At 39.4% G+C, this 21,323-nt stretch overlaps 1 protein-coding gene across 1 annotated transcript; it reads left to right on the plus strand.

The window, feature by feature from the left end:
* Positions 1–18,636: 18,636 nt before the first annotated feature.
* rdh14a (retinol dehydrogenase 14a) lies at positions 18,637–21,003 on the plus strand. Its single transcript, XM_071535502.1, has 2 exons — positions 18,637–18,879; positions 20,255–21,003. The coding sequence occupies exons 1-2, from the start codon at positions 18,637–18,639 to the stop codon at positions 20,870–20,872; spliced, it is 861 nt and encodes a 286-aa protein (XP_071391603.1). The 3' UTR covers positions 20,873–21,003.
* The last annotated feature ends 320 nt before the right edge of the window (positions 21,004–21,323 follow it).

Here is a 21,323-nt window from a genome sequence, read left to right on the forward strand (position 1 = left end):
ATTATTAATACAAAATATAATCAACTAATACATTCTGATGTATTATTATAGATTACTGTAAACTACCCAGCAGTATATAAAGTAGTGGAAATCAGCCCCACCTTTTCCAGCTGCAACATTAAAGTGATGCTTACACATTAATGCATCAATAATTATAATTCAATAATATAATATATACTGTATTATTCTGAAATGGGCCATTCTGCATAATGAGTACTTTTACTTTTGTTGCTTTAAGTACATTTTGATGCTAATACTTTTGTACTTTTACTTAAGTAACATTTTGAATGCAGGACTTGTACTTGTAACAGAGTATTTTTATACTGTGGTATTTCTACTTTTACTTAAGTAAAAGATCTGAGTACTTCTTCCACCACTGTGTAATGGTTGCACTGTCAGAAAGGAGCTGTGTTAGAATCACAATGACAGTGTATTGATGTGATTTCAAGTAAAAAACAAAACAACTAATAATTTTGTGAAGTACTGTAGGCATGTAATCCAGTGTAGTATCTATGGTGGTAACTTTATTCAACATGTCAGTTAGGTTTACAAATTGAAAATGCTGTTGAATCGGTTCTGAAATATGAAAATACAATTTAACATTCTAATGCAGTCGTTCTCAACATGGGGTCCGGGGACCACAAGGGGTCCTTGAGGAAGTTCCTGGGGGTCCCCAGCACACTGATGAATTGTTAAACTTCAGCATTATTTCATTTACAAGAAGTTGAATAGAATGACTGTTTTGATCATAGTTTCTCTGTTATCTCTCTACCTATAATACAGATAGTCATGGAATTCTGGACAAAATCATATCTGCCAAAAAAACAATATTCTCATATTTGTGTTTGAGAGACAAAAATCTCATCAAATGGGGGTCCGTGGCCCTAATGTGGACTAAATTAGGGGTCCTTGGTATGAAAAAGTTTGAGAATCACTGTTCTAATGTATTGTATTTAGAACCAAGCCTTTAGGATTGGATGGGATTGTTAGAGTCATTTAAGATTCTAACCAAACTCCTATTTGAATGTAACACCTCTAGGACTGTATACAGTATATAATAACCCCATTGGCTCTAAAACAGATTCATTAAGGCTTGGCTCCAGAATGTGACTGCATTCAATTGCATGAACCAACTCTGTGGGATTTTCTGATTAGATTTTTAATGGATATTTGGTTTGACCCCCGGGTTGTTGCCACAGCCTGGGGTTCAAACCAGAACCAGCCTCTCTTCATATTGCACACTTCAGCTTGATGGGTAAAAAAAAAAAAAAAAGAAACAGCTGTAAAGTCAGCCGATCTCCCATAGCCTGCAAGCAATTAAAAAATAGTGGCTATTTTTTAATTCAGCAATTTATTTTTCCTAGGCCTCAAATTTGCATTCGCCCAAAGTGAAGGCATGATGGTCCCAGGGTTTTCTCATGGGTCGCACAGAACCTTGTTTCCTCAGAGGCTGCCAAGAAAATGAGGAACATCGGTGCCAAAGTCCAAAACCGGCATGTAATGCAATGGGTGTTCTGGTCGGAGAGCCAACCCCAAAATTAATCTAGTTTATTAATTTCCATGCTCATTGCTTTCTTTGCTCAGCGCTTTATGGAAATGAAAATAGTAACTATTCTCCCACCAGTTACACACAGACTGTTGTGGTAATTAATTTCCCGGTGAGTCACTGTGCAGGTGCAACATTAAAGATATTTTCCCTGCGCTTACTGGGTGTCTTGTTTGATGTTTTTTTTTTTTTTTTTTTTTTTTTGATGGGGGGGGGGGGTGTTTGATGGCTAAACTTTTCATTTTGACAACTGTAGGTTTATGAAGATGGAGGCAGTATGGGCCTTTTTTCTGCTTCACATTCAATTTCACATTGCTTTGTTTACAGTTTGTCCATATATCATATATGGATGCTAATGTACCTTCCAGATTCAAAGGATTTTTTTTGCGTTATTGCAATTTAATAAGTTAACGTGTCCATATGCAATAAGCTCCAATAACTAAAGGAGTTTTTTATGCAATAATTTATAGGTTGTTTCCTTGGTTTCTTTGATATTGTGCGTCATATCAACATCCCAGAACATACAGCCAAAGTGCCGTCTTCTGATTTGATTCATAATTCATTCAAAGCGGAGAAAAGGAAAGTTCCCCAGTCTCTTGCAGGGAAAAGATAACATAGTGAAGTCTGGTGATGGAGGATCTTTTTTCCACATCAAACATAAGTCAAACATGCTGAAACACAAGCTGAAATTTTGTTACATAACCTCAAACTTAGCCCTGTGTAATGGTCTCATGCACTTCATCTGGATTCATCAGCATTGAAGTATATGAGTGTTAAGAGTGATATTCCTCCACATTCTTCTTGTCTCTTTGGGCTGGTATCACATTTTAATACTGGGTATGGGCCTGGATCTTTCAATTTGCATTGTAAGATTATCTTGGATACAAATATTCTAGTCACAATGTGGATGAAAATTGTGATTAATGATAAAACAATATTGTGACTTCACATATTTTGTGAAACGGAAACATATTGGAGATGCAGCACTGTGCTGTCAGTCAACACTATAAAGGAAATGTATAGGAATTAGCAACACTATCATATCTGTGATTTAGTGGTATATATCTCTATGTATCTCTATGTTCATTTCATTTCATTTCAATGCTAATTTGAATAGGGACAGATACATAGACATAGAATATTTAAACGAAAATAGTCTGATGTCACATATCGTAACATTTATAGGCTGCAATATTTGCAATGTTTGTCCCTAGATGGGCTTTCTAAAATCTAAAAACAGATATACAGTACAACAGAGATAGAACACACCTACAAAAAAACATTGTCAACATAAGACAGATAGTACAAAAAAAAAAAGAAAAAAAAGAAAGAACATAGCCTGGTATAAAAAAAAGAAAACAAGGAAATCAAGAAAGAAAGAGAGAGACAAAGTCACTCATGACTACATGACTGGTTGCTCTTCAGAAACTGTTTTAGCCTGTATTTAAAATTCTCCCAATTATGATCGGGTTTGAGATGTGTGGGTAATGAATTCCATATTTTAACCCCCTGTTCACCATATTGTTTTCTGTTTGCTTTTTTGGAGATATTTTGACAAACCCCATTTGGACTCATTGTTAGCAGCAAGAGTTCTAGCAATGTAAATCACCGGTTCAACCAACAGCTGACTCTGGAGCCAGTATACTCTGTGGGTCCAAGTACTACAGGTAAGTAAGAGACAGTTATATAAAGGGCCAAAATCGCTAAACTTGCCCTTTAAAAATGCCAGATGACCTGCTTTTTTAACTGCTATACCATGGAGGACAGTTAGAGGGACAACAAATTCCTGATCTCTCTTTCCTATCTTTTGTCATCTCCAATATTCACTTTTTCCCCATCTGCTCCCTGAACATAAGCTGACACTGAACATTTTGTGCTGGGAACCCGTTTCTGTTGAAGCAGTGGTAGTTGTGTTTGTCACGGTGGGAATGAGTCACAGTGTGTTTGATATGATGCTGTGTGATGGCTCCCATGCTGATTGCTGTTAAGCTGGAAAAGGCATATTAAAGCAAACTGGAATGATTTTTCCCACCCTTAGTATGGAGTAGTCTGGCTAAAATATTCCTATGTGAACATGTGAGTATATTGATGAAAGAATGAATATATTATTACAATCCTTGAAAATACAGTACTGTGCAAAAGTCTTAGGCACCCTAGATTTGTTATATAAATTTCTTAGAAGTCTTAGATTTTTATTTGTTTTCTGCATTAGTGTGTCAGTAGACTGCTGTTTATTGCAAATTTTTGATATTCAGAACTTTTCATTTCATTAGTTTTGAAAGCATCTTCGCTTTATGGATATCTTTGACATATGCCTAAGACTTTTGCACAGTACTGTTCTTTTTTGAGTAATATCTTCAGTATTGTGTTTAAATGTCAATTTGGTTACTTGAATAATAATAATAATAATACATTTGTAAAGCACTTTTTAAAGCAAAGTTTACAAAGAACCATGCCTTCTCGTGCTTTCTCCTGTCTCCCATCCAAACATGTAAAAGTGTCTTTTCCAAGAGATTGTTTCGCTCTTTGTTGGAAGGAAATATAGTTTTATTTGCCATGTCATTTTTTTTAAAGACAACTGTCAGTGATTGATTGATGACTGTGAGATTTCCCATCTCTGGCTGGACAAAAACCTATGTTTCTCTTGTGGCCAACCAATAAACACAACAAGCAGGAGTCGAAGCTTACGGTGAGCCGTGGACGTCGAGGAAGGAAGTGAAGGAACTATGGGATGTAATCGGCGTGAGAAACTCTGTGAAGCTGTTCAGCAGACATCTGTAACAGATGAAACCCAGATACTCAAATTGTATAACGTCAAACATGGAGATATGAGATGTGGTGGTATCTATCTTGTATCTGTAAAAAATAAAGCAAACAGAAAGTGGACAAAATAGCCAGTGGTGGAAGAAGTACTCAGATCTTTTACTTAAGTAAAAGTAGAAATACCACAGTATAAAAATACTCTGTTACAAGTAAAAGTCCTGCATTCAAAATGTTACTTAAGTAAAAGTACAAAAGTATTAGCATCAAAATGTACTTAAAGCAACAAAAGTAAAAGTACTCATTATGCAGAATGGCCCATTTCAGAATAATACAGTATATATTATATTATTGAATTATAATTATTGATGCATTAATGTGTAAGCATTACTTTAATGTTGCAGCTGGAAAAGGTGGGGCTGATTTCCACTACTTTATATACTGCTGGGTAGCTTACAGTAATCTATAATAATACATCACAATTTATTAGTTGATTATATTTTGTATTAATAATCTGAATCTGCAAAGTAACTAGTAAATTAAGTTGTCAAATAAAGGTAGTGGAGTAAAAAGTACAATATTTCCCTCTGAAATGTAGTGGAGTAGAAGTATAAAGTAGCATAAACATGGTAATACTCAAGAAAAGTACAAGTACCTCAAAATTGTACTTAAGTACAGTATTCGAGTAAATGTACTTAGTTACTTTCCACCTCTGAAAATAGCTGAATCATCTAGTAGGGATTTTTTTTTGTGAGATTTTCTCCTCTGGATCGTTATTGTGCGCCAAAGTGTCATGGGAAAACGAATGATTTCCTCCCCGTCATTCATCCATCATTTCTAACGCTCACTGGGTCATTGCTACAGCCGCGCCATTTTGAAACCACATCTTTTTAATCTTATGATAGCGGAGAAAACCGGGACTGTTTACCTCCGTGTAAAACCGAACCGGCTCGGTCCGACGCCGCATCGTCTATCAACGCGAGTCAAGCTGCGAAAACAGGAGATGTTGACCTTGGAACGGAGGGAAGCAAGCAGAATTACAGGTGTAGCGTTATGTCATGGCGACTTGTCTCGAGCCGCACTATACGCTCACCGAGTGCTGAAGTGCTATTTTGAAAGTAAGCACACACGCACTTGGCACATTCTGCTCATTTAGCTTTAAATTATCATATCACCGTAGTTTATTTTCCATAGCTGTTGGCTGTATTCATTTCCCACACCTAGCTGACAGGCCGGTTGTTAACGATGGGGGACGTTGCTACGAGCGGGCGACCAGCGTCACAACGCCTTTCAGCCACAGAGGCTAAAAAAACCCTGTTCTCAAGTCAAAATGACAAAGCAGTGTTATTATTCCAGCGTTTAGCATGGTGATATATTACCTCTTCACTAGATGTTTCTGCTGGATCTCTGCCCTAACTGGCTAGCTTACTCCTCTGCATTGTGAAAATGTGACTATTATATTTCTGTCCTCAACATGTGCCGGAGTCCATGTTGATGTAATTCCTTGGTTACTGATAGAAGTTTATAAAAGTCATAGATGACTTAATGCCCCTTTAATATTTTGCCATGTTGGGCACTTTTATTATTCAAAGTGCAACACAGTATCACGAGTGTGTGCATTTTTAGTCTGGATGACTGAGTGAGTCCAAATGAGAGTCCAATGAGTCCAAAGATTAGCCTGAAGACATGCAGGTCAGGTGGACTGAAGACTCTAAATTGCCCATAGGCATGAGTGTGCTTCTGTGTAGTATGGTATAATATGTATATAATGTAGTATGATGTATAGTATGCATATGATGTAGTTGTATGTATATGAGTCATACATCTCATCTGCTCGTCTATTTCAGAAACTCCAGATATCCAAATATGTGTTTTTATTTATAAGATACATTCAAGTGAAGGGAATATTCCTGAGCAGTTCAAGACTTACTGTAAAGCATATTCACAGGTCCATTCATACTCAACTTGTCAATGTTCAATCTTCTCATTTGCAGAGGCCAATTTTCGATAAGATTTAGCGGTACCAAATTATGGAACGGCTTTTCCCACTTGGCAAAAAACTGTTTCTCCATGTATTGTTGTCCATGTATCCATGTTTTATTTGTTTCACTCATAGTGATATATGATATATACTTGATATATATATATATACACACATATATACATAGATATATACATAGATAGATAGATATAGATATATGTAGTATGTATATGTGATGTAGTGTGTATATGATGCTATGTAAAGCCCTTGTGATAAAGGGCTATATAAATAAACAAGACTAGACTAGACTAGACTCTAATGGGAATTAAACAAGACTAGACCAATGGGAATCAGACCCTTAACCCCATCACTGTTGGTGTGCCATGTTTTTTTGTTTAGTTTTGTTTTGGGGTTTTTTGCACATATTGCGATGATGTTGAAAACAATCTGTGGAATTCCTCCTAGGAGAGAAATAGATCAGTTGCACTGGACATTGCTGAGGATTTTGTTTTTTTGTTTTGTTTTTCCTCCAAACCCTTAAAATAGACTCCAGATTTGGTCTGACTACAGCCCTGCAGCCAGCGGAGCCACAGGACATGATGTAAAAAAAACAAAGTGAACAGTTTGCTTCCCCCCGCATGCCCTCCTACTCTTAACTCGGGTATCAGCGCGTCTGTTAACTAGCACCCTGTCATGGCCAAACTAGTGAGGACAGATCTGACACCCGGCATCAAAGAGTGGCCGCACCGGTCAAGCTGAGACGTATTCATCTCACTCTCGTACGAAGGGAGAAACGTAACAGGAACCTGGATGGATGCCGTTCCCGCTGCTCCAGATGGGGAGCGTCACAGGGTTTGACGGCAACACGGGTGAACTGATTACATGATTTTTTTTTTTTTTTTTTTTAAACGCCGTGACTGGGGCTCTAGAGCGAGAAAAATGGAGGAAATTATAATTCACGGCCCCGTACGCCACCGGCTGTGCCAAGACAACCAAGCTTTCGGGCCGGCTATAAACAGACTTGGGCAGAGTCGACGCAAAAGTTCAGTGGACCCGGCCGGCATCCCGATATTTATCCCCTCGTCGTTTCACGCAAAGCGCACAGAGCCGTGAATCATGATGAAATCCTCTCCGGCAAGTAACTGTGAAGACCTCCACGAACTACCGCAGAGTCTGCAGTCTCCTGTACTCCCACACCCAGCCCCTTCCCTTTCCCCCTCCCTCCACTATTTGTCTCCATGGCCTATAAACCTGATTAACATCAGAACCAACAGTGAGCGCGGGGGTCAGAGTGTTAATGCGGAAAATGGCTACCACACTTTTTCGGCCGGTCTCCCCCTGCTTCCACGAGCTCGAACGGGGGAGGGGAGATTGGGAGGGGGGATTTATGGGATAGATGGGTGTTCTGCAGGCGGACCGTGGCCCCCCCGTGCGTTGCATGAAAAGCAGTCAAGCGTAATCAGTCATCCCGTGCAGTACGGGAACATGCCCGCTGTTAAGTTGTTTACATATCCTCAGAATGACTCTGGAGTGGGTAATAAGTGCAAATCGATGAGGAGAGAGGGAGAGATTTGGGCGAATGCTTCAGCCCCTGATGTAGCCCAGGCTGACAGTACATACCCCTATGATGGATTAGCGCAGCTGGCAAATTACATCTCTCTAATTGTGCTTTGCAATGTGCATTACAATGTATCACTCGCTTTAATCCCGACTAAAGGCAGGGGTGATGTTTGATGTAGAAAAACAAAAGGGTAGACACACTGGTATCCAGCACTAGGCCGAAGTTCAACTTTTGGGAATTCATTTCTAATTCCATTCATGTTTGGTGGGAAGTAGGACGTTACATACATCTAAACAAATGGACTTAAATGTTTGAAATGCAATGTGTTGATAAGAATACCCCACCTCAACAGAGAATAGTAGAGCAGAACCCTAACCCTAACCCATCCCATTACAAAACACAGATTCTCCTATTTGAGATGAACAACCCACGTAAAATTTGACACCTCCCCCCCCCCCAAAAAAAAAAAATCAGACTCATCTTTTCACTTTAAACCTGCAACCTCCAGTATGCGCTTCGGTTTCCAAGACCTCCTAGTGGATCGTAATCATAGGCAGGGGTCAGTCGAGGTCACGCCTGTCAGTGTGCGTCCCAAGAGGAGCACTGAAAGCCCAAAAAATCCAAACTATTTTTGAATTCAGCTGGGGGTTGAAGCTGAGACCAATTTAAAAATCACTACGGGACAGGAAACTAATCAGCTAATGGCACCGCATGTAGGTGGAGTTTTCCACGATTTCAAAGTTGGGTTACAGTGCTCCACAAACCAAGAAGTTTATCTTACATTTTGAACTTTGGAAGTGGGCCGTACCCCTCTGTTCTCTGATGTGAAACGAATTAAGACAAACAGGGTTGGGTGGTTCATGTCTTTGGAAGGGATGGTACCTATGGATGGACTGTGCATGAAGAACAACTATGTGGGTGAAGAGGAAGAACTTTTTTTGGTAGCAAGGAAAACTATGAGCTGAAGAGTTATTTGATGGGACAACAAAAATGTATATTTTGTCTCCTTGTACACTACAATTCCTCTGCCTTCTGCCCTCTGCCCTATAGAGAAGGTTGGCTGAGGTTAAAGCTGCAATATGCAACTTTTCCCCTTGAGGCAGTGAGGTGTATTGCAAGTGTATCACCCACAACAAATGGTAAATGCCCTAAAATGTCATTGAAAAGACAATTTCAGGCAAACGGGAGGATTCAGGCATGTATCCACAGGGTCACAGACAGACCCTGCATTCAAGTAGTGTCGGATTTATGGTCTGAACGAGTTTCCAACCAGTATGTGCCACCCGAACACCTTATTATGTCAGATGATCAAGTCGGAGTTGTGACATAATCGCTCTTTCCAACATGACTGAACAGAGCGCAGAGTCGTACGTAAACATAAGAAATTTCATAAAATAAAACTGAAAATGAACAAGTACAAATTTAAAAGACATGGATATTCTTTGATAACTATAGTGCTCCGGCATTTGATTTCCTGTGGTATGTACATTCGTAATCCCTTGAAATAGTCGAAGATTGCTTGCTAGCTAGGATATCGCTAGCTTGATTCCTAACGTTAGCCTAGAAGGCTTTACCTTGCGAGGCAGCTGGACTCGCGAGATCATGATCACGCGAGAATCCATCTTGCCAGGCTTCAAGTTATGCGTTTGTGGCCGAACCACAGTGGTGCGGACCAATCAGCGTCCTATGAGGGCAGCTGGGGGCGGGGTTTAGGTGTGGCGACAGTGAGAAGCGACTGTTCGTTCACAACAATGGCGGCTCCTAAAGAGACTAGCCTAGATGCTGCTATAACATCAGTTATCTCTGAACTGGAGAGTATTTCTTCATTGAAAGAAGAGCAAAGTTAGCCCGTGATAGACGGTGATAGACAGATGGTTCATCCAATCACCTGCCAAGTATTTTTTGCAAGTGCCTGCCCTTTTCCAAACAGTTTCCAAGGACGACTTCCCAGATGGTTCTGTGTAACAAACCATCTGGCGCGTTATAGAAGGCTGGCAATGTGTATAATTGTTCTCCAATTTCCCAACTGTAAAGCATGTGAACACAAACTACTCGGATGGCGAGTTAGGACGTATTCCCGACTCGGAGAAAAGTACGACCCGACGTCACTTGAATGCAGGGAGACGCAGAGTGATCATGTCCAATATATCCTATTTATTTATTGTTATTTTAATGTCTATACCTCTTGCTGACTCGTGCAACATGTAGCCAAGGCCCGAGGCAGTCACCTCGAGGGGGGTTGATCAGTCGCTAGGGTCACGGGTGTAGGGAGTCGGACATTTGTCTTGGGAACCCTTCAGCAGTAACTGTTGAGGGCCGGAGTGGAGAAAGACCTATCCCTATTTCTTCGCCTCAACACCGAGCGTTTGCCTCCATTTATCAAAGCCAAGCCTTGGCCCGAGCTAGTGACACACTGGGACTAGAGTTGTCATCTAGGCCATACATTATGTCAGTTAAAGCTGTTTTTTATTAGCTGGATGATAGATAGCTCTTTAATTGTTTTGTTATTTTTTTCTCCTCATGTGAGAAAACATTGGATAGAACGTGGGAATGGATGCACTCTGAGGTACACCAGCGGGTCAGATTGGACAACGTTGCCTTTACTGTGTTTGGATAGAAAAAAGGGGAATGTATTCCATTGCATGTATGCTAGAATTCTTATTTGGCAATATACAGAAGGCTGATACCACAGTGCGGTGCATCCAGTTCAACCAACAAGGTGGTCTTTTGATTTAAGCTTGGACAATGTCTCGGCTTAACATGTAACCTGAAGGCCTTATGGTAAATAAACAACTCAATGAGAGCTTGGAGATGACTCTCTCAAGATTGTAGTAGTAAGAAAAATTTTCTGTCAACACTGCTTTTTGCTCTGACCACAGTGTTAAAGGTTAGTGGTGCAGGTTTATTTAGTGTGCCACCTTGGGTTTCAGTCAACAAATGCTGTGTCAAGACCGCAGTTTATCACCAGAATTGTTCAAAGAGCATTAGTCTAGTTATTAGATATTGTAATAATCAGAATTAATTGCTGAAACATGATTGTTGAGCCCCATGAATTGAACTCAGTGGACTTTAGAGATGAATGTTTGTGCTCAAAATTGCTTTGACCTTAGTAATGCCAAAAGAAAACTTTTCAGAGAAAACAAATCAAAGACTGAAAGAAACTACAAATATTACTATCAGTACCTGTCAGTGCTGAGAATCATTTTTATTTACGGGCTCATTTGCAAGTAAAATAAAGCATGCGGCTGGTGTTATACCAGGAAGGCAAATCAAGATGTGATGAAAGAAAATGGCCTGTATTTTCATGCGAGTGATCCCCAGGTGACGGGACCCTACAGAATGACATCATGATTTCTCAAAGCCTTAAATAAAGTGTAATGTTCACCTTCAATACAGGGGCAGAAGAAGAAATAGAAAGAGTACTATGTTAACCAATCTAGAGAGAGAAAGACAATTCTCACAGTTAAAGGTGCCATCAGGTGAATTATTGACAGGGGTGGAAAGAGTACTAAAATATCCTACTCAAGTAGAAGTACTGTTACTTTGCTGACATTTTACTTACTGGTGCAAAATCTACCTCAGTAAAAGTAAAATGTAGCTCATTTAAAATATAGTTAATGAGTTACTTAAAAAAATTAGACATCATTAGGCTACATATAATTCCATGCCATCCCAAGGACAAGGACAGAGTTCAATATGTGATATTTACAGTCTATGTTGAGCATTATAAAAGTAAGATTCTGAAATTCACGTCATTGCAATTATTCTGATAAAAAAATAAATAACTGAAAATGCCCATTCCCAGATTGATGTTTATTTTGCTACTAGCTAGGCTATCCAACTAGCTAACAAGGCTAGCAAATTAGCTAGCCAACAACCAAGCAAAGCAATAATATTGTAGCTTGATGGATGTTAACTATTATCATGGATACATTTGAGCATTTCATGTTAGTTAGTTAACATTTCCTCCACCTGCTTGTGTAGGTTTAATGTATGTGGAACCTACCATATGTATACTCTAGTATGTAAATATATACTTTAGTCAAAAATGTACTTAAGTAAAGGTAAAATTATTGACTTAAAAAGTACTCAAAAATGTATTTATTTGTTTATTTGTTTAAGGATCCCCATTAGCTGATGCCGTGGCAATCATCTAATCTTCCTGGGGTCCACACCTGACATACTGTACATAATACATTACATGATAAACATTAAATGACATTAATATACACTAAATTACATCAATATACATTATTATAAAAAACAAAATGCAAAAATACATTCATATACAATTCAAAGCCAGTCAACACTGAAACATACATTTAGGTGGAATACTAATTAAAAATCAATATATAGATAAAAAATTTAAAAAAATTAAAAATGAGAATAATACAACCCATATGAAGCGGAACACAAATATTGAAAACTGGTACAGAGTTATACCTCCTACTATTCAGTCTGTCATCTGTCCTTGATTGTTGAGGAGCTCCTTTGCACACTCCCTAGTCTGTTTCATTTGCTTTTCTCTCAGCAGCCATAAATATGTTCATATTCTTGTCATGGTTTGTACAGCTAAATAGCAGTTTTTATAATGCTCCATGGGCAGCTCTGTTGCTGCTACCGCTCTGGTGGGAAAGCTGCAGAACTTAGCAGCATCACCCATGAGCTTCATTTCCAGGTCCCAGAGAGTTAAGGCTAAGTAGCGAGCTGGACCGAGGGTTATTTGTCTGTTACAAGTTGGGGCTTTACTCCGATGTTTTCCAGATGTTACAGATGTTATTACCACATTATTGCTGCTGGTTGAGCCCCAACTGTGAAACCAACCACAATAGGCCCAACCTCAGTACCAATGGTGGAAGTGTGATAGTGTGACTACATACTGTAGAGGGGATATGTTTCTCTTGGCCGCAGGCCACCGGGGGCCTCTAAAGGTTTTAACTTATTTATGTAGGAAATCGGAGACTTAAGGAAAGAGATGATGGGAATTTTTCAGTAGCTGTGCGTATTGGAGGTGTGGGTGAGGGCCTTGGGTACTTGGTGCGTTTGTATCTGCAGTGCAACATGAGTTCCCACATGTGGAAGTATGGGCAAGTAGAGCTTACCGCATGCTTACTGTCATCAAGTCAGTTCCTTTGGACATTTTTCTTTTTGGTTTGTTGAAACAGCCTAGACTGCAAATCTGTGGTGTGCACATGCAATCTGATGTGGGGGAGTCATTCAATAATATTTGAAATTATGGAATATTATTTTGTTGTATTATTATCACAAAATGATTCAATTGTGCAATGTTTTTCTATTTTTCTCATCACAGTTTAACTGGATTCTGCCACTTTTTCGCCAGCATTTACACATAGTGAGTTTTTTTTCTTTTTAAATGAATCACATTACTGCATTTTGGCAGGGTAAACATTATGTTCTGAAAGTTTTATTTCCTCACATCTAGACTAATGTAACTCTTTATTCTGGTATCAATCAAAAGTCTCCACCTTGTAAATGCTGCTGCTAGGATTTGAACTGGTACAAACAGATGAAATCACATCACTCAAATTCTGGCATTTCTTCACTGGTTACCTATTACCTGTTTACAGATCACTTTTAAAGCACAGTTAGGTCTGGCCTAGGCCTGCAATGTGCCATTAAGGTTTTCTGCTAAAGCCTTCCACCTGGAAAATCAATAGCCTATGACGCCTGAAAAAAAAATGAAATCAAATGAAATTATTTCCAATATTCATTTATTTGACAAATACCATATTTTTCTTCAAAACAAAATGATTTCCAGGCCCATTGCAAACTTTGTACCTTTGTACAAACAGTAAAGCAAAACAAAACAAAAAAAAAAAAAAAGCTTGCTTGCTCTACTTGTACAGAATGCAAAAATCCAACACCAGCTCAGTCTTTCAGTCAATTATCAAACCAGCTTGTGTAAACAGAATAGTTTATATGATATACAATATGTTTTTCCACCACTGCTGCCAATCCTTTGCACAAACAGTAAAGCTGTAACAACATAAGCAGCAAATATGCAAATAACAAGAAAAATAAATCAAGATGATTTTTCAGTAACTGAATGGCTCCTGTTCTCTCCCTGATCTCTCCTCTGTCCTTTCCTTTGCTACCTCATCTAAAATCTACATTGGACCAGACTGGACCAGTACAAAATTTGGAGAAAAAAAAATGAAAGAAAAAAAAAATGCCTTAGTATCTGGAATGTGAAATGATTATTCCTGTATGGAGCCTGGAAGACTTTTCATGAGGAGTCACGCTCCCTTGTTCTTACCACTGCTTGACACTTTTTGCAGAAAACCTTGACGACACTCATTTTGTTTGTTTTCAGCTTTTTGGTCTTCACTCTCTCCTACCTAGTCTACATCAGTGGTTCTCAACCTGGGGATCAGGAGGCCCCGGGGGGGTCACAAGAAACCTTTGGGGGTGGGGGTGGGGGGGTTGTGAGATGATTTATGTGACAGGAAAAAAACATATTTCTACTATACTAGCTTTTTCATCATGAAATACTGAATAGTATTAAGCCTCTAAGCCTCCTCGAAACCATATTCAATTTCTATGAGCAAAACAATAACTTAACATTTTCTGTGGTTTCCTTTTTCTGTCTTCTAATAATATATGTGAAATGTATATGGTGTAAATACTGTGTCGTTACCTTTTCATGGCCGTCAAACAACAGCAAGATCATAACGTGTTTTCACTTGAAGTCTCAAAATGCTAACATGACTCCTCTTGAATGGAAGTTTGCATGGAAGTTTGCTAGCTTGTTAGCATTTTGTGACTTCCAGAAAAAAGCAATATCTGAATGATAATGCAGTTCTTTGATTTTATTTTTTATATTTATTTATTGACCTTTCAGCATTATTACAGGTTCATAAAGACAATTGTCATTAAAAACACTGAATTATTTTGCTGTTACAATAAAACTGGTTCTCAACTTGGGGGCCAGGGACCACCAGGAGTCCTTGAGGGGGTTCCAGGGGGTCCCCAGCAAACTGATGAATTGTTAAACTTCAGCATTATTTCATTTATGAGAAGTTAACACAATTAGAGAATGTAGAAGAATGACTGTTTTGATCATAGTTTCACTGTTATCTCTCTACTTACAATACAGATAGTCATGGAATTCTGGACAAAATCATATCTAACAATAAAAATAATCTCAGATTTGGGTCAGAGAGACAAAATCTCATCAAATGGGGGTCCGTGGCCCTAATGTGGACTAAATTAGGGTCCTTGAAAAAGGTTGAGAATCACTGCAATAAAACATCAATACTAAGTAGACTAAAAAATTTAAAATGTTGCAATTATCTAAGCTAAAATCTAATATCTCATATCTCAAATCTCAAATCCACTGTCATTTAGGAGTCTGCACATATAGGGGATTGGTGTATCGACTAATTATTTACACCATATCCATTTCACATAAATTATCAGAACACAGAAAAAGCAACCACAGAAAATGTTGTTTTTGGTTTTGCCCATAGAAATAGAGTTTAATATCACTTGTACCGCACTTTGTGGGCATGGCCCATTTGAAATGTCACGCCATTCTTACCTATTAAAAAAAATGCCTTGACAGATTTGGGTGTGCAGACTACTTTGGATCTACTGGACTTCTGTGATTGTTTAACGCTCCCTGTTTCTTTGTATCTTGGTTGAGCACGATGATCTTTGTCTTCTAAACAGTATTTCCAACCAGCGCCACCGATGCGGATGATGGTCTTCCTACAGAGGGTGGAGAGGGGTCCAAGGGCGTTTGCGGCTAGGGGAGGAGGAGGGCGGAGGAGCGGCCAAGCCTTGATTTGTTGTTGTAATGACATCACTGAGCGACAGGTCAGCATTGAACCAGAAACCCTTTAAGTGACTCCAAGAAGTTCCGTTTGTTTAACTTGTTCTACTGCGGTTCCCTTGATAAGGAGAGTTAACTTAAACAAAATTAGAACTAAAAAGTAATGCTCTTTGTTTTGTATTTATACAGAACATTTAATACTACTTTGTTGCTGATCACCCAATCTGTGTCTGATTTTAATTCCTTTTCTCACATAATGTTTAGATTTCTAACTTTGCACAAGGTTGCGGAGTATAATGATGTGGAAATGTAGCAATATTTGCCTCCTTCTAGGCTAATGGGAGATCATTGGTGAACACTGAAAAGAGAAGAGAACCAAGGATAGTACCCTGAGGGACACCTATGGGAGAAATGATGGTAGTGCAGGTTCCACAATTGTTTTGGTGGTGAAGCATTACATAAACAGATCATTACCATCTGCAGTTCAAACATACTAGAGTGGTATTACAATGTTAAGGAAAGATAACAAGTGATTTCTGTTGTGAGAGGAACCTTTTCTCATGGTACAAATAAGGAATACAATTGCTATTCACAAGCAGCTAACAATTTTTAGTATTTTTTATGGTTGCTGCATTGCGTACCAGTAGGCATACATTCAAATTCCATCCAATAATACCATCACATGAGTGCCTGGTGTCAGCTCCAGCTGCTTGTCTCCAGCAGAGAAGGACAGGGACATAATGAATTAAAATTTGTTAAAATTTGTAATTTGGTGAGTTATTTTTTTCCATCACTGTACTGTAATCTGATGACGCCATTTAGCTAATGCAATGCCATCAAGTTAATTGGCTCTGGCAGTTTAATGTAGACTTACAAGTAAAAACAAATTGATAGCTACCTAGCTTATGTAATGTGTAGTAACTCATGTATATAATGTAACCTGTCACACCCAACTCCATATTTATCAACTCCATATTTATTCAAGCATCTTTGCACTCTGCACCATTGCACTATTGTCCTAGGGTTGTTTACATATGTATGCATATATATATATATATATATATATATATATATATATATATATATGCATATTTGTACATAGTAGTTAAATGTTTAGGTTTACCTTTGTTCATCTTGTTGTCCTTGTTTTTAGCTGTATATTTATTCTGTGTACATTGAGAGCAATGAAAAACCAGAGTCAAATTCCTTGTATGTGTACATACTTGGCCAATAAATCTGATTCTGATTCTGATATGATATCACAGATTTTTTTTTTTGCATTATTCATAGTATTCTTTTACATCACCAAATAGCTATTGTGGTAGGAAAACAACAGGTGATTGTAATAAATTCACAGGTGATTATAATCAAATGACAGCTACAGGCAATGAGCTGTGTATGGAGAAGCACCTTACTGATAGGAAATGCATGTGACATCATGGGAATACTATGAACACAGACAGGCAACTCGAAAAATGCACCTTTGCACCCCTAGTGGTCAAATATGGTAGTATTCTCTTTCGCAGATAGACTAGATAGGATGGGGCCCTATGGAGAATATGCATAAAAGCGTGTCTTGTCTAACCCTAACCCTAATAAGGGGGGTTTTTCCTTGTCTTCAGGGTCTAAGGTTGGTGGTGCCAGTTAGACTAGGCTCAGCTAGGTAGGTTAGGTAGTGCTGTTGCCTACATGCTATTTTGTGTCTTGTGCTTCGTTCTGCTTCCTTAAGTTTGTGTTATATCATTCTGTTCTATGGTTGACTGTTGATTAGTTAGATCTAGGTAGGCTCATTCTCTGTAATGGCCTTTGAGACAGACTTGTGATGAAGGGCTATATAAATAAACCTGACTTCACTTGACTGACATGTATAATACAACCCAGGTGGTATTTCAGTCAACAGAGACTAAAGTGAAAGATGAATGACGAGAGTTTTTTTAATTGCATGATAGAAATTACAGCCGAAAGCAGCCGAGCAAGGAACAGTTTAAATTCTGGCAGCGGCATGATGATTGGCTCACAGAATGCGTGGAGAGATCTGATTGGATAAATGTGAATAGCAGAAGCAGCAAATGACAGCTGACAGCGAGGGAAGTGGACAGCATAGGAAAATCCATATCTAACCTAGACAGTGTGGGAGAAAAGTAGCCTATAGAGTTCCTGACTTTGACTATAGCTTTTTCCTCCAGATGTAAAGCTTGAGCACATGTTTTTGTCCATTACCTCATGAATAATTAATATATGTCTGATGACGTCAATCACGATTTCCAGTAGTGGCAAACGTTTACAGCAGTGGTGCTTTTCTGAGTGTGGAAGTATCAAAGTCCTGTAAATGACTCATCATTGCTGATAATGGAATTGTGATGATTACTATAACTTATGATATACAATGTAATTCCCCTGTACAATGTCCATATAAGGATAATCATATTTGGGACCGCTTGGCCAATTTCCCAAATATTAATGTCTGAAAGCTGTATGAATTTCCATTGTAACCATGTAGTCCCATTGACTCCTTTTCAGTTTTTACATTTACTGGAGCCTGGAACTGCTGATAATCCAACTTCAACATACATGAATAACCCAACAAATGGTAAATACGGTAAGTTTCATAGAGGGTTTTTTTTTTTATAATAGCTGAGTTGCCCAGATGTGGCATTTAGGTGGTGGAGAGCATGGAAGCCATGTCAACAAGTGATAAGTGAAAGTGATATATTATCATATGTTATTGTGTTGCTTTCGTAAATAATATGTTTTTTTAAATTTTATTTTATCACTGCATAAGTAAATACTTATTGTACCTTTCTGTGAAAACAGGCGAAACAACCAATTTTTACGAACTTAGGCGGAGTACTAGAAGGCAGCACTTGGCGTTGGAGGAAGCAGTCGCCAGCTATGAAGTCTGGGTAATGTAGTATATAAGTCTGGTTGTCTAGTCATGTAGCTAGTTAGCGTTTGAGGAAGTTTGGGACTCTGTTATTTAGGTAGTCAACAAAATGATGAGTGGAAAGACTATAATAGTGACCGGTGCCAACAGCGGCATTGGAAAAGCTACAACAGTGGGTGTTTTGAAGCGCCAGGGTCGTGTGATAATGGCCTGTAGGGACATGACCAGGGCTGAAGAGGCAGCCCGGGAGATCCGACTGGAAACTGGCGCAGACACTAAACAACTAGTCGTCAAACAGCTGGACCTCGCTTCGCTCAAATCCGTGCACACTTTCTGTCAAGACATAATAAAGGTAGATGGGTTTCAGTGAGCAAGCTTTGTTTGTTTGTTTGGAAACCATAACGCTTCTAGGCTCGTAGCCCCATTCTCTCTTATGGAGAGAACTGTAGGCCAAAGTCCATGAAAAATCTCGGAGTTTTAATTTGGCCTTCCTTATTGGGAAAGGTGTATACCCCATAAAATATGCCTTTAGATATTTTCTTTATAGTTAGACTCCACCCTTCAATTCGGCATGCATATAATCCAACAACCAGTACTTATTTAAATCAAATTTCAATTTTTAGAAGCGGTTCGCTTGTCATTCGTTCAGTATTCTTCCACAACAGTAAACCGTAGTGAGCAATAAGGAGCAGTGCTAGCCAGTTATATAAATTGCAATTTTATTGAAATAAGTACTGCTTGGTGGATTATATGTATGCCGAATTGAAAAGTGTCTTTCATGGATTCAGAAGAGGTATTGGGTTTAAGGCGTATGTAGCCTACCTTAGCCAATATACGAGAGAATAATAAATTGCCAGATTTTTGAACGGAGTCCATTTCTATGCATACGATTGAACCGCACTTATCACAGTTAAGGCTGTTGTTTATACAGTAACTAACTAGCTTGTTAAATGTTCTTCTGTGTTCGTAGCTGTATGTTGGACCAATGTTAGCAAATGTATTGTATTGTACCTAGAGGTAAGCTTGACGTTTGCTAGCAATGTTGCTACCTAGAATGATAACTCTAACATATTCAAACAATATTACTGTAGCTGTTAACAATCTAAAACCTCCTTGTGTTATTTAAACTCACTACAGGTGTCAAGCCTGTTAGAATAAAATATAGGACTTCTGGTCAAAACCTTCAAAATAAAACCATTATTAACCATTATCATTAGCGTTTTTCAAGTAATATAAATCACAGAATAGTGAGTAAATGGACATGAAATTACATTTTTTCCCAACCCAGATAATTTAGTGTTGTCTACTGTCATTTAAAAATCTACTTTAACCCATTTTTATTCCACTGGTAATGATTCTACAAATAATTTTATATGATTTTTGTTATTCTGTACGCCACAATACTTTTTTTCTTTCCCCAAGACAAATTCAACGCCCTTATTTTGAAGGCAAAATAACTTCCGCTTTTTCTGGCTGTCTGGCTGGATTGATCCAGGCACTTCCCTTTTATTTTGGGGTTATTTCAGGGTTATTTCCATGTCTACTGAGTGTTCACACAAAAAAAAAAAACACTTATACTCAGATGAATGTTTTGCACTGAATCTGAAGCATCTGAGGGAGTCCTTCACTGTTCAGTTTGTCAGGGTAAAAGCACAGTGCCTGCTTCTAGATCTGTTTCATCATCTAGAAATGAGAGGGGAACCCTTCTTTTCCCTCCGTTTCACCAGGAGGAGCCCCGGATAGATGTGCTGATCAACAACGCCGGGATCTACCAGTGCCCTTACGCCAAAACGGAGGACGGCTTCGAGATGCAGTTCGGCGTCAACCACCTCGGCCACTTCCTCCTCACCCACCTGCTGTCGGACCTCCTGAGGCGGTCGGCCCCCAGCCGCGTCGTGGTGGTCTCCTCCAAGCTCTACAAGCACGGCCACGTCAACTTCGAGGACCTGAACAGCGAGCAGAGCTACGACAAGGCCTTCGCCTACGGCCGCAGCAAGCTGGCCAACCTCCTGTTCACCTGCGAGCTGGCCCGTCGGCTCGAGGGCACCGGGGTGACGGCGAACGCTCTGACTCCCGGCGTGGTGAGGACGAACCTGGGGAGGCACGTCCACGTCCCCGCGTTGGCCAAGCCCTTGTTCAGCCTGGTATCCCGGGGGCTGTTTAAAAGCCCCGAGGAAGGGGCTCGGACTTCGGTCTACCTGGCCTGCAGCCCGGACGTAGAGGGCGTTCAGGGGAAGTGCTTCGCGGACTGTCAGCCGCAGGTTCTTCTGGCCAAGGCCACAGACCAAGAAGTGGCCCGGAAACTGTGGGATATCAGCGAAGTCATGGTGGGAATAACCACATGAGATGGCGAGGTGTCAGGTCTAAGAGTAAAAACATGCACATCCCAATCCCAGTCAAATCCCGAACGTCACCTGTTGAAGATCTCCGCTATGAAACCAAAAACCCCTTAATTTTATCCCTGAAATGTCCTTAATTTCTCCGTTACATAAACAACTAGAAGGGCACTCGGAGAGCGCAGACCTCCGCCAAGGTTCGTGCTATTATTGCTTGTTCGTGAGTCAGATCCGGATCCGCTCCAAAATTTAATGGGTTCTTCCTTGGCCCATGCTACACCCTTCCACCAAGTTTCATGAAAATCAGGCCAGTAGTTTTTCCGTAATCCTGCTGACAGACAGACAAACAAACAAACAGCACTTTATTTATTTCTTTATTTAGCATTTATTTAACCAGGTTAGTCCCATTGAGATCAAAGATCTCCTTTACAAGGGAGACCTGGCCAAGAGGGCAGCAGCA

Source organism: Centroberyx affinis, unplaced genomic scaffold (genome assembly GCF_046629955.1).
Source record: "Centroberyx affinis isolate AG114_WGS23_722 - 3 ecotype Tasmania unplaced genomic scaffold, CSIRO-AGI_Caff_v1 ptg002724l_1, whole genome shotgun sequence".
NCBI lineage: Eukaryota > Metazoa > Chordata > Actinopteri > Beryciformes > Berycidae > Centroberyx > Centroberyx affinis.

Excerpts from the sequence above, each read along its gene's own strand:
- rdh14a (XM_071535502.1), top strand. The coding sequence starts at position 18,637 with ATGATGAGTGGAAAGACTATAATAGTGACCGGTGCCAACAGCGGCATT. Across the intron at positions 18,880-20,254 it reads TCTGTCAAGACATAATAAAG|GAGGAGCCCCGGATAGATGT; the intron begins GTAGATGGGTTT and ends CCGTTTCACCAG.